The sequence below is a fragment of the Macrobrachium rosenbergii genome, chromosome 37 (assembly GCF_040412425.1).
Source record: "Macrobrachium rosenbergii isolate ZJJX-2024 chromosome 37, ASM4041242v1, whole genome shotgun sequence".
NCBI classification, from domain to species: Eukaryota; Metazoa; Arthropoda; class Malacostraca; order Decapoda; family Palaemonidae; genus Macrobrachium; species Macrobrachium rosenbergii.
Window position 1 is genome coordinate 38629176 of NC_089777.1, and position 12986 is coordinate 38642161.

The following is a 12986-nucleotide window of genomic DNA, read 5'->3' on the forward strand; positions in this document are numbered from 1 at the left end:
GATACCTTAGCCAGAGGGTAAGTGAATGCTTCACCTGATGGGAGGATGGGACTCTCCACCTGAGTTAACAACTTAACAACCTTGTTAAGAATTGAATGGCAAGTTTCCAGCAGCGTTGAAGGTATTTCCTTATGTAAAGACCTCATGTTTGTATGTTAGGTAAAATACAAATTACTTCAAAATTTGTAATTTTTCCCATTTTAGGGAAAAGCTTTCTTTAGGTGAAATTTTCAGGTAAATGAAAGAATGTTGAAAAAATTCTTATATTTACAGAAAGTACAGTAAAATACTTTATTTATTAAGTTGGTACAGTATTCAGTTCATGCTCGTTACAGTTTAAATAATATACTGTTTAAGTAACCCTAACAAACTGAATATTTAAACTTACTGACCTGTTTTCATCATGCAAAGTGTGGAAATATTTTGGAAAACACAAATTAAAGCCATGGTGATTATTCAGAATTATTCTGGGACCAAGTCTCATTTCCAGACTCGCTTGGCTCTCACCCTAAGGAATTTGTCATTAAATTAGAGGTAAAAATTTAAGTAATGTAAAAGTTAACAAGTTGGACACCAAAGTAGAAGACCAAGAGGAATGGATGGAAAAGTGGTAGAAAGTACTGCTGAGGGGCAAAAGGTATGCTGCCAAGACTAAAGTACCTTTTACAGACACTGCCACACAAGGCAGACAAAGTGGTAACATCATATGGTGTCCAAGACATCCAGACCAGAGTAGAACACTCCAAAACAGTAATCCCTGGGCAATAGTGGCTTAATCATTTGTTTGCAGATTGTATTAACTTCACTAAGCAAGGGCCCACGTGGCAAAGGTGCATGCATTGCATAGTACTCCTGCTGTTTTCCATTCATACATTTAGTCTCATCTTCAGTATTAAAAATGAAAGCTGTGTTTACAGTAATTAATAAATTGGCAAGTTTTCAAAAGCATAAAAGCCAGACTATGACAGTGCAGGCCATGTATAAGTCTGTTCAGGCTAATAACCTACATCCATTGTCTCTGGCCCTTATGATAAGAAAGGTAAGAGGACGACTCAGATAATGAAATAATAGTTATGGAGTGTATGCACAAAATATTGTAGAACATGAAAAGGTATGGCTGAATAATTTTTGGAAGATATGACTTCATGTGGAGAAGGTCAAAATTCTAAGAGTTTACTAATAATAATATCAGTACTGCACTATACCCCTCCCTGCTACTGTGCTGTTCCACTCCTGTGATAGCTATCATGCTAGGGAAGACATTCATTTCCACCTTATTTAACTACTCAACAAGGATGGATTGTACTGCCACTAATTCAGGTTTAACAAGAGTTCATATGAGTGATGTTAATTTGGAAACCTTGAATGGGGGAACAGATTTAGAAAGGACAACTTATCTTCTGTTTGTTGTGGTTGACTAATAATTCTAACATAACGGCCAGCAGTTTTGGATGGTCAAGGAGGGCAAGTCATAATAAGACTTACAATATGGGCAACTACCTTTGTAGTATATTAACAACACATAACAACTAAAATAACAAGAACTTTGAAATACAACAAGCATTTAAGGTTAATACAGTATGTGACATGGATGAATGGTCAAATGTGCTTTTGATGTGATGCAATGACAAACCAAGAATACCAATAGTAAAGTTAAAATGGTTAAATCCTAGTCTTAAAACTTAATAATGAAGAACAAAAAGGGCATCTGTGTTCCCTACAGAAGCAATAAATTATTAAAACTGAACTATGTTAAGTCACTGACTTTGTAAGTGTCTTCGCTACCAGTTCATCTGGATCCTGGTTCTCAGTACATAAAGACATGTTAAGTAATGAAGTAAACTTTACTGATGACTAGTGTGAAATGTGATGCATCGTATAAATATGCTGCAGGAGTGATACCATTTAAACCCTGTTCCTAACAGAAGTGTTCCACCATAACAGTAGCAATTGTGAAAATTAAAAAACGACCTTATGCATATTACTCCAGAATTTCCTGTGCAGGGTTCTGTAATTTCCCGCAACTGACTGTTGTTATACAAATCGTTCAAATTGGCAAAAAAAAAAAAAAAAGTAAAATTCATCAGAATGTGCAATTCAAAATTATCCTGTACATATTTAAATTACTTTAAAATCAAGAGAATAGAATATTTACATTACGTCAGAGAAGAGGTCAAGTATCACAGAGTTACGAATTAAAGTACATTATAAAAAAGTTAAGCACTGTTCTCTGACTTAACAAGCATAATTGCTGTGAGAAACTTCATTATTGGTCTGTCAAAAATGTATTTCTACTGCCAAAATAGTTTTTACAGTTTTCAGCTCATATTATTTCTTATCCAAGGCAAAAAATGTGTTAATCTTGTGTAAACACCTGGATAACCAGGCTCTGCACATCTGTTGCCAAATGATACCAAACCTATTTGAATCCACTTCCCATCCACATAGAGCTGCAAGGGTCCACCACTGTCTCCCTGCAAGAACAGAAATATAAACATTATAAAATATCAAAATGAAAACCTGTAGCATCTTTTATAAAGTATCCATATGAATTACAAACCTCTGCTTAGACAGGGTGTACCATGCTCTGCCATTTAGCATATGCAAAAGCTGGAAACCCAAAGTAACCAGGGTAGCTTATTTTTCACCAACTATCAGTTTTCCTGTGGTTAGAGTAAGGGAACTTTAATTCTTCACTAGAGGGGAGACTGGATAGCAATTCATGACACATTCTCATGTGTTGTCACTCTTGTGGTCAGGTAGGTCCATTTGGCTGGTTCAGGTGATCCACCAAGGATATAGTCATTATTTTGAGAGGAACCAATAGTTAACACTGAATGTCTACTTTCAGTCTGCCTCAGGAAACCAAGTCTGCATGGGAGCATCTTAAGTGCTTAAACGCATTTCACAGATGGTGATTTTCTGGTACTTTGTGAATGGTTATAATTATTGGAACCAAGTTAACCAGAGGGTCAGGGTCAGTATTAGACTTTAGAAACCTCGATGAGCTTGAAAGGCAGACCCTCCAGGTAGGAAGAGTCAATGAGGCACTATGTGGGAGAGACTAGGCAATCACATACAGGAATGATATTTTCTGATTCCTTTGCACTTGGTATTCATGAATTACATGAGTTATGTGGAGAACATGTCACCATTTTTTTCCTCATTTCCTCATAAGATGCTGTTCATCAGAGCAACATCTCCTCATAATCATAATGCAGGCTTATTTAGAAAGTGGTCTATAATACTGAGAGATCTTTGGAAACTTATAGTGTGACCTCTGTCCATCAAGCAAAGTCTTTTAGCATTTAAAGTAACCCTTTGAGTGGCAGTCTGACCAATGACACCATTTGTTAAAGGAAGCAACTGTAGAATGCAGTATTATTACTCTAACTTGTCAGCAAATAGTAAAGCGTGGAGGCAGGCAGCAAATTTGGTCATGTTCTTCCATTTATGTGCATTTCTGTGCACATACAAATGTGTGGAGGGCTTGCACTAATTACATGGTAACATCAGATCTATGGTATTGCTGCTGGAGGAGCATACTTCAGTGTAGTAAAAAACAAGTAAAAAAGGCCCTAAAGTTTCTTTGGCGCAACCAAGTTTTCTGTACAGCACATAATGCTGTATGAAACTTTCAGCCACGTCATCATGAAACTCTTAGCTGCGGCCCATGAAACTCAGCCATGGTCTGGTGGTGGCCTGTGTTGGTGCCTATAGCGGTGCCAGAAGTACGATTACGGCTAATGTTAACCTTAAGTAAAATAAAAACTACTGAGGCTAGAGGGCTGCAATTTGGTATGTTTGATGATTGGTGGGTGGATGATCAACATACCAATTTGCAGGCCTATAGCCTCAGTAGTTTTTAAGATCTGAGGGTGGACAGAAAAAGTGTGGACGGACAGACAAAGCCGTCACAATAGTTTTCTTTCACAGAAAACTAAAACTTGTAGTTGAGAACCGACTATTTTTTCAAGGGCCATCTCATGGGAAAGATAGTCTTACTTTTAGACTATCAGGGACTCACTAGGACAACTGTACAAGATCAGAGACTTAACTAGAGATGGCAGGCCTTAATCTGAGACATCAAACTATAACTATTTAAGAGATACTGTACAGTACTGTACTAATACAAGGAAAGTATAATGTAGTTGAAAGATTCCTTTCACTGACCCAGAAAGTTCCTCCTTTTTTGGTTACTCCAACTTAAGGATGCACATGGGCCCAATAAAACTATACAAAAAGAAAGCCATTTTTTCTTGCTTGGACAATGGCATTTTATGTGCAACATCTAGACAATGTTGAGGCGCACACTTTTCCTCCTTTCTTATGAGGTGTGCTTATCAAAGAGGTGTGTAAAATCCAGAGGAAAGTTATTACTCTATCCTGTTTTCATCAATGTGGAGCCAGCAATAGTATTTCATTGATGTAATTTTCTTCCTGACCTCATCCCAGCAAAGAAATTTGTATGTCATCTAGTTCCTTTACCAGCTCCACAAGTAAATTCATCACAACTTCCAAACAGAGCACATTTCACTTTATAGGAGACGAGGGAAATCTTTGGTAGTGAGAGTTCTTCAAGTGTGCCTAAAGATAAGATTGTGTAGATACAAATCTTTCAGATTTTTTGTCTTAAAGATACTCTATGTAGACTTGTCAAAAAGAACCTCTTTTTGGGGGGAGTGGGTTGAGGCGGGGACAATCTCATAGTAGGATAGCATTCACATCTAGTTCAATGTGCACAAAATTGCTATATTGCATTAAGTATTTTTTCCAGACATGTCTATTGCTCAAGTTTGACAATGAAAACTGCTTGAGATACCTCCCAACGTCCATGAAGATATGTCTATGACTACAATATTGGTTTTGAATAAGCCAGTAACCAACTTTTCACCTTCATTTCCCCTTCTGTTTAACTGAATATTGAAAACTCTGGTGTTCAACTTACAAATTCCCAATCTACTCTGATGTTGCAAACTCACAGAGCAAATATGACTTCTTTTGTGGCACTTTCTAGATCAAGAGCAAAATGCTAAGTCATAATTACAAGGTAAGTAAAAGAGTCCATAAGCCTTGCTAAATGGTAAAAAGTGTTAGTAATTTCCATCACCACAAAAAAATCAGATAATTTTTATGACCCACCAATATACGCCACTTATATTTAACATTTCATTTATTAAATAGAGTTAAGCAAAGAAAATTTTTATTCTTTGTAAATTAATTACATATACTGTACCAGTGTAAAATGCTATGCTAATTTGACTCCCAATATTTTTGTAAATTGATCTTTCAGGTTTATAACTTTCCATATCAAGCAGTATGAGAAGATTAATCTCAAATCTAATTTCATTATTTTAGTACTGTTTAATTTAGCAGTGAACATAAACATTCAGTATCTTTTGTAAATATTAATTTTACTCAAGATTGATTTTAGGACACAAGATATGGGAAAACTTTTTTTCCCAATCCTAAATTCTTCAATTATTTTGTTAAAGTTTCCTGTCTCACCTGACAAGCATCACGGCCTCCTTCCACAAAACCAGCACACAAGAACACTTCTGTAATGGGCTGGAAATAGGAATCATCGCAGTCACTGTTTGACCATACAGGGAGCTGTGCTTCCCTAAGAGTTGCACTTTCACGGCCACCTAAGAAGGAAGCAAATTACTAGATTTAATAAGGCATATGCATTAACATTATATATACACAATACACACAGTACTGTACTATGGTAAGTGAAAAATTTAAAATGATGACTAAGCAAACAAAACTGTTTATGTCTTGAGAACTTACAAAATTTAATAACATTTTTCATGCACTGAGTGGACAGAGTATGCACCAGGGCGAAATAATATTACTGTAGATGGAAAAAGGACTGAGGCTCAATCTCCCCTATAGTCTGTGCCTTCATTGTTTCTTTGATCATAAGAAGCCTTAATAAACCCATGCAAAAGCTCCACAGCATGCAAGAAGTGTTCCCAGTGGTTGCAAGAGCAGGCCTTAGAGGATTAATGATGTTCCTACTTTATCTGAAAAGGTAAGATGTTAGATATGACTGAAATAGAAAAAAAAATCTTATATTGAGACTGCAAGGAAATCAGACAAGAACGAATTATTGTTTTGGTAAATTTTTCGCCATATGAAAAGTATACAAGAAAAGTCTGCTGCTATGCCTGTAAGTGTGAAACTTAGTTCAACAGTGCAGGGTAAGGTGTTGGTAAAAAGGGAAAAAGATCTAAGTGTGTGGACAGCAAACATGACAGGGAGTCCCTATGATGAACACATTCTATGGCAGACGTTCTTAAACCTGTATTAGCCATTCAGCAAAAGAGCTGATGTTTAAGAGGGTACCAAGTCAATTGCAGCCAATAGGGGATAGTTAAATCAGTTCAAACATCAATTTAATCCAAAGAACATAAAAATTACAGGAGAATCTGTATCTGCAGATGAAGAGGCTGCCAACATGTTTCCCACAGAGTTCAAGTAACTAATCAAAGACAGGCTATGATCCCAGGCAAGTTCTCAGTTGTGATGAAACCGGACCATTCTGGAAGGAAATGCTTAGCAAAACTTTATCTACCAAAGTGCAATGCAGGCACCAGGCTTTAAAGTGTAGAAGAATAAGCTTACTTTTGTTGTATGTGGCAATGCAACTGGCCATTTTATTAAGTCCAGGATTGTGTACTAGTGAAAAATCTCCACACTGTGAGGATCAAAAATAAGAGGCATCCTCCTGTTTACTGGTAATACAGTACCAAAACATGAATCAACACAATGCTTTTTACGCAGTGGTTCCATGAATGTTTCATCCCTGAAGTGCAAAGCTATTAAGAGAAGGAAGGATTGCCCCCCAAAGTTTTATTAATAGATAATGAAAATGGAAGTTGTCAATCTATTGCTGTTGAACATCCAGATGTGCAAGTCATATTTTTGCTTCTCAAGCCTCTTGACCAAGGCATCAGTCAGTGTCAAGGCCTCCTACATTTGACAGTCTTCAACATGGCATGAGCAGCTATTGATGCTGATCCTGACATTAACATTAATGGACTTCTGGAGAGCAACACCATTGCTAATGTGATAACATTTATCTAGGGAGCAATGGATGAATTGAAACCATAAACAGTGAATGTGCGCTGGAAGAATCTGTGGAGTGAGGCTGTGAATGACTAAAGGTTTCCAGGCTATCGATGGCGAGGTGCAGAGAATCATCAATTTGGCAAGACAAGTTGGTGGCAATGAAATGGGGGACATGGTCGATAACCAATTTTTTGAGCATCTTGAAGTGGATGTCAAGTTGAAAAATAAAAAAATAAAAAGTTGGAAGATCTCAAATTCGTCTACATTGGGCAGGAAGATGAATCAGAAAGTGAAGCTGAATCACCAAAGTGGACACTGAAAAAGATAAGTAAAGAGCTTAGGATAATTCAAAATGCTAAAGATAAAGGATTCTGATTCTCCTATAGGATGCAGCATGAAATCACCTGTTTGATAACTGAAGCAATGATACTGCTACAGCAGGTGTATGATGAAACAGCTGCCCATTATGATGTTCTTTCAGGAGGAAAAGAAAAAAAGTATTCATTATAGACAATCCTGACATTATACAGCTGTTGTCATCCTTTTCTCTTTGGTCTCCTACATCTTATCTGAGCTCTGACCCAAATGATCCATTTGATGTTTTGCCAGATTAGTAGCCCAAATGCTTTCACAGTGCCTAAGTCATCATTCATCCTCATTTCATTATAAGAGGCACCCTATGTTAAAGTTATCTTTGTCAACATGACCAGACCACCGTAGCACAGAGGAGGAAGATTCTCACCATCAGGCAACACTTAGACATGAGAGGCACACAATTCTTGGCATCGGTCATAAACAACACAAACAGCCCATGCTATTACCTTCACGACCACCCTCCAACACACAGGCAAATAGTGAATACACCACACAGACACTATACAGATATCTTGAATTCTATACCACCAACCACAAACAGCACACAAAACAAAAAGCACATCCATACTCACCTCACCAGACAAGCACTTAATAACCTTCCCAACAACAAAATACTCGGCACCCCCCCACCCAACATAAGCAGTACAGAAACACAGCTCTCAAGATTGGAGAGAGTACACCTGACTCGACTTAAGCTGTGGTCATCACCAATCACTAAACACCTACAAACACCGCAGCATAGACAACACCCAAACAGACATATGTCCACTCTGCCAAGTTAGTCCCCACACAATTACACATCTCTTAGTAGATTGCCCTAACTTGGCAGCCCTTAGACAACAACACAACATCCACACTACCACACAGTTATGGTCAGATCCAGTAAGCGTGGTGTCCTTCTTGCGCGGTGCAGGCTTCCTGGCATAACAGAGTCTGGGGAACCACAACAACAACAACAACAGAGGAGGAAACAATTGGTAAGATCACAGAGTAGGCTATTTAACATCTTGTATAATCTACAGCAAAGCATTTTCATTAAACCACAGGCAGTCCCCGGGTTATGCCAGACTGCTTACGCTGCTCTGAGTTTACGACGCTCTTCAAATATATTCATCAAAAATTATTTCCCAGGTTACAATGCAGGTTCCAGGTTTACAACACCGACCCGACGGAGAAATATAGCTCCAAAATGGCAGAATGGTAAAAATTTGGTTTTTTTTTTTGGTGAAAAACTACATAAAAATGCAGGTTATTTCAATTTCAAGACATCCAAAGGATCAAAAGTTAGGTTTTCTTACTATTTTCGACGATGTCCAGGTTTACGCCGATTTTCGGCTTACACCATAGTGCTAGAACAGAATCCCCGTCGTAAATCGGGGACTGCCTTAAGGCTATCACATCAGAAAGAGATAATGTGCTAGAGACTCACCGACGTTCTGTACAAACACACACGGACACACCTTCCCTCTCTCATCTATCGTTCCTCATTTTTTATTTGTTCCTATGGGAATATAAACCTATGCTTTCATACGTGGAGCTTCTTGAGCAAGGCGTGCATGTGCTGTCACTGACTAACTAGAAAAAACAAAATCTTATCGTGTAGGCGTACGAGTCATGTGACTTGAGGTAGCCTAACTAGCCCACTGTTTTCTCAGTTGTGATAGCACTCTGTTGTCACTGTGTGTTCTCTTGTTTATGATGAGATTTCTCTTTGTGCATGCCACTTGTATGTTGCATATTTGTGTTTTCCGTTGCAAGCCGTTGCCCTCATTTTTTGGCGCCCCTCCTGTAGCCAAGTGATTACAGAATTTACATAAATTATTTAGAATTTTTGGGCCAAGGTCACAGTAATGTGCTTTGTTCATGGTGTGCAAGTCACATGGCTTACCTCTTTTGTCCCTGCTATAATTTGTGTCCCATGTGTGTTGTAGGACCGCTGTGTGTGTTAATGTGGCTACCATGGAGGAGAATAAGCCTGAATTTAAGCATTGTGTGGGCAAGGGAAAGCTGTGCAGTAAATTTGTCCCCGATAATGGTAGAACTGCATTCTGTGTACTTTCTTTTGGGCAAGAGAATGTTCAAAAAAGGCCATGTGCTAGAAGTGTGTGAGGTGGCAGTCCACCTCAGAGGGCCTTACATGAGAATAGGAGACATAAGAAGGATACTATCTCATCCAAGGAGCCAACACTTGGCCATTCTCCCCTGCTGCCCTTTGAGTCCCCCTTCTCCAAGGCTGCCTCCTTAAGCAACACTTCCCGCAGTCGCTGCCATCCCTCTAGTAGAACTTGCCAAAGAACTTGTGTCAAAGGAAACAGTCAAAGAAGGTTTTGGTCCTCTTGATAAGGGAAGACCAATCAGGACAATTAACATCATCAGGGAAAGTTCCTCAACATCGCATCACCATCCTGAGCCACATGTCAATGGGACCACAAAAGGCAATGTCCTATCCACCTTTTCCATCGTCTGCAGGTGTGTGTAAGGTTAAGGAGAGGAAGGTATGTCAGTTGGTAAGAAGCATTGCCACTCAGATTCAGTGGCCCCTACTTTCCCCTCCTCCCAAGTATCAGCAGCTAGACAGGGGGGCATGCTGCTATGGCTTCAGAGAGCAGTGGGAGAGAGCGGGGCCTTTCAACAGCCTCCCCAGCGTCTTCTTTCATCTCCTCCATCTCCTGTCCTGCCTCAGGACAGTGCTGGAGGGATAATCTCTCCTCCAGGGGGGGTAACAGTAGCAGATCTGACTGAAGCAGGACAGTGGGACAGAGCAGGTCACCAAGGAAAAGGTCTTCAGGCCAGAATAGATCCAGGAGTAGTAGTCACTCCTCTACCAAGGGTCGAAGAGAGCGACGTAGTGGATCAGTCAGGCAATCAAGACAATCACATAGCCGCCAAAGGTCTCCCTGTTCTAGGAGCCCATTGCAAGAAAGGAGATCCAAGAGCCAATAGGATAGATGGGACAGGTACTCAAGAGCAACATAGTTCATGTCTCATATTGCTCCAGATCCTGCCACCCATATGTTGTTCTACTCTGACCAGGTCTACGGAGACTCATCTGAGAGCTTACCCCCCCCCACCCTATGGGCTATTCAGCTCACACTCAGTGGACCAAAGCAGTGGAGTGAAGGATAGTACAGTGAAGCCTAATGTTCCAGCTCAGAGGTCAATGTCCAGCAGAGAGTCTTCCTCCTTGGGCAGTACAAAGGAAAGGCTGTCTGAGGCAGAGTGGGTCAGATCAGAGAACGATGGACAGGAGAAGAAGGGGCTTATAGTTTGTGGCCCAGATACAATGACAGCTGGGATTGGCAGATACATTGCTTCCGCCCCAATGACCCCGCTTGGCGCTCAAACTTAGAACAGATGGTGGAGATACCCCGGAGGTGAAGCAATCATCCCATCTGCCCTGGTCCCAGTTGGTATAGGGTCTGACGGCAGAACTGGATAACCTAGTCGTGGGAGTGAGATATTTCTGGCTTCGGCCAGGTCTGAGAAACTGTTGCCGCCTCTGCTGCCCCACCAAGCAAAATATTACCTGCCAGAGAAATCCTTCACATTCCCCAGGAGCCTGGACCCCTCCATCTGCAGGTTGGGGAATAATGTCCCCTTCAAATGTTTAAAACAACTGGGTCTCAGGCTGAAAAGTGCCAAGGCCAACAATGTGGCACTGATGTTGGTCAGGACCATTAGGGCTATCTTCTGGTTTGACAGGTGTCAAGGGGCTTGGCTAAGAGAGATGATGGTCCTGTCAATCCAGAGCGGTGGCCAGTCATCAGGAACCACCTGGAACCTTTTGGGAAGGTCCTCTTGTACGCTGTACGGCAAGTGGGACACTTGTGGGTGAATATTACCCTGAAGAGGAGAGTCATTCCTCTCCTTTGTCCACAAAAACATTGTACAGAAGAGTTGGCTGTGCCCTGAGGAACAGCACTCAGGGAGGCACCCCTCACCAGGCAACCTAACCCCAAGTGGTAGGCATTTCTTCCCCCAGTCAAGATTTTGTCAACAGGGGCAGAACGAGGGACCCAGGAGAGGAGGAGACATCGCCTCCCATGGTTTCTAGCATCCCAGCCATCCTATAGGAGAAGTGACTGCCCTGGCAAGAGGAGTGGACCCAGGTGAGGTGAAGACATCTCCTCTCAAGCTGCCACGAGTAGGGGTGCCTGACAGACAAGTGGATGGTGTTGCAGCAGTTGGGGTCGACGAAACTCCCGTTTCAACTCCCCATCCCATTTCTGTCCTACCGACTTAAATCACCCCTACAATTGGCAGTAGAAGCTATGCTACAAAAGGGAGCAGTGGAAATGGTGGATGGCAACTCCCTAGGGTTTTACAGCCACCTGCTTTTGGTAGAGAAAGCATTGTTTTGGGGGGACCTAGTGATTGACCAGTCGGCCCTGAATGACTTCCTGCACCAGAGCCCCTTCTCCATGGAGAAACCCTTGTCGGTCTTGGCATTGATCAGGAAGGGGGACTTCATGGGCTCCAGAGACTTGCAGGATGCATACCTACACATTCCCAACAGTGCGGAGAGACCCCGCCAACCTCATGCAGCGGGTAGGGGGCTCTGCTCAGCAGACCACCACCCAAGATGTTGGTATTCTCTGATGCCTCCCGAAGGGGTTGGGGCTCACACCTCAACACTGAGTGTGTCCAGCATTCCCAACACCTAGCAAGTCACTCGGCAGTCATAATGAGTGACAGCACAACGGTAGTGAGTAAGCAAGGAGGGATGATCTCATCAGAACTGTGATCTGGCAGTCAAGACACACAAATGATTGGCAACCCAGGGTCTGGAGTTGACCTCCAGGTACATTTCAGAAAGGTAAAATGCAATCGCCAATCAGGTCAGCATGAAGGACCCGAATGTCAGAACAGAGTGGTCATTAAGTCAGGAAGTTGCAAACAAGTTGCTGGAACTTCAGAAGGGCTGGCAATTGACCTATTTGCCACGGCCCACAACGTGAAGCTGCCCCTGTACTGCTATCCAGTCCTGGACCAGAGAGCTGCGATGCAGGATGCCTTCCACCACCCATGGGACATCTATGCCTTCTTCCCATTCAATCAGATGAGAAGGGTCCCAAACAACTGATATTTGTTCAAAGGAAATGCCTCAGACGCCCACCTTTCCAGTGCAGGAGTATAACAGAATTTACCATTGGGCTGTGTCCTTCCTCCACCTTCATGGATGGAAGTTATCTAGCAGCTAATCAAAAGAAGGGCTTTTCAAAGGGGGCAGCTGCAGCCATCACAGACAACTTCAGGCCATCCTCCTTAGGTGCCTACCAGGGAAAGTGAACTGAATTCTGTTGTTGGTGCCACTGAAAGGGCCATGATCCACTCACAACATCTGTGAAGGAAGTCACATAATTCCTCATCCTCCTAGAGCAAGAGAAGGCATTCTGTAATAGCAGTCCAAGAATACAAGGTGGCCCTCACCCGAGTGTTCAAGCCAAGAGAGGTCAGAGCCCCAGAGTGGGACATTACAAAGATCCTGGTCAGTGTAGGTTTGTATTACTGTAGGAACAAGTAAAAAATTGTTA

The 12986-nt window shown here is 41.5% G+C and overlaps 1 protein-coding gene across 1 annotated transcript in view; it reads right to left on the reverse strand.

Moving 5' to 3' along the window:
- Positions 1–249: 249 nt before the first annotated feature.
- Positions 250–12986, reverse strand: part of LOC136825505 (uncharacterized) — a 65891-nt gene continuing 53154 nt past the window's right edge. The window contains exons 9-10 of the mRNA XM_067082068.1: positions 5509–5648; positions 250–2474 (exon numbers count right to left, since the gene is read on the reverse strand). Of these exons, the coding sequence (XP_066938169.1) occupies positions 2319–2474; positions 5509–5648 (296 nt within the window). The 3' untranslated portion in view covers positions 250–2318. The remainder of the gene's footprint in view (positions 2475–5508; positions 5649–12986) is intronic.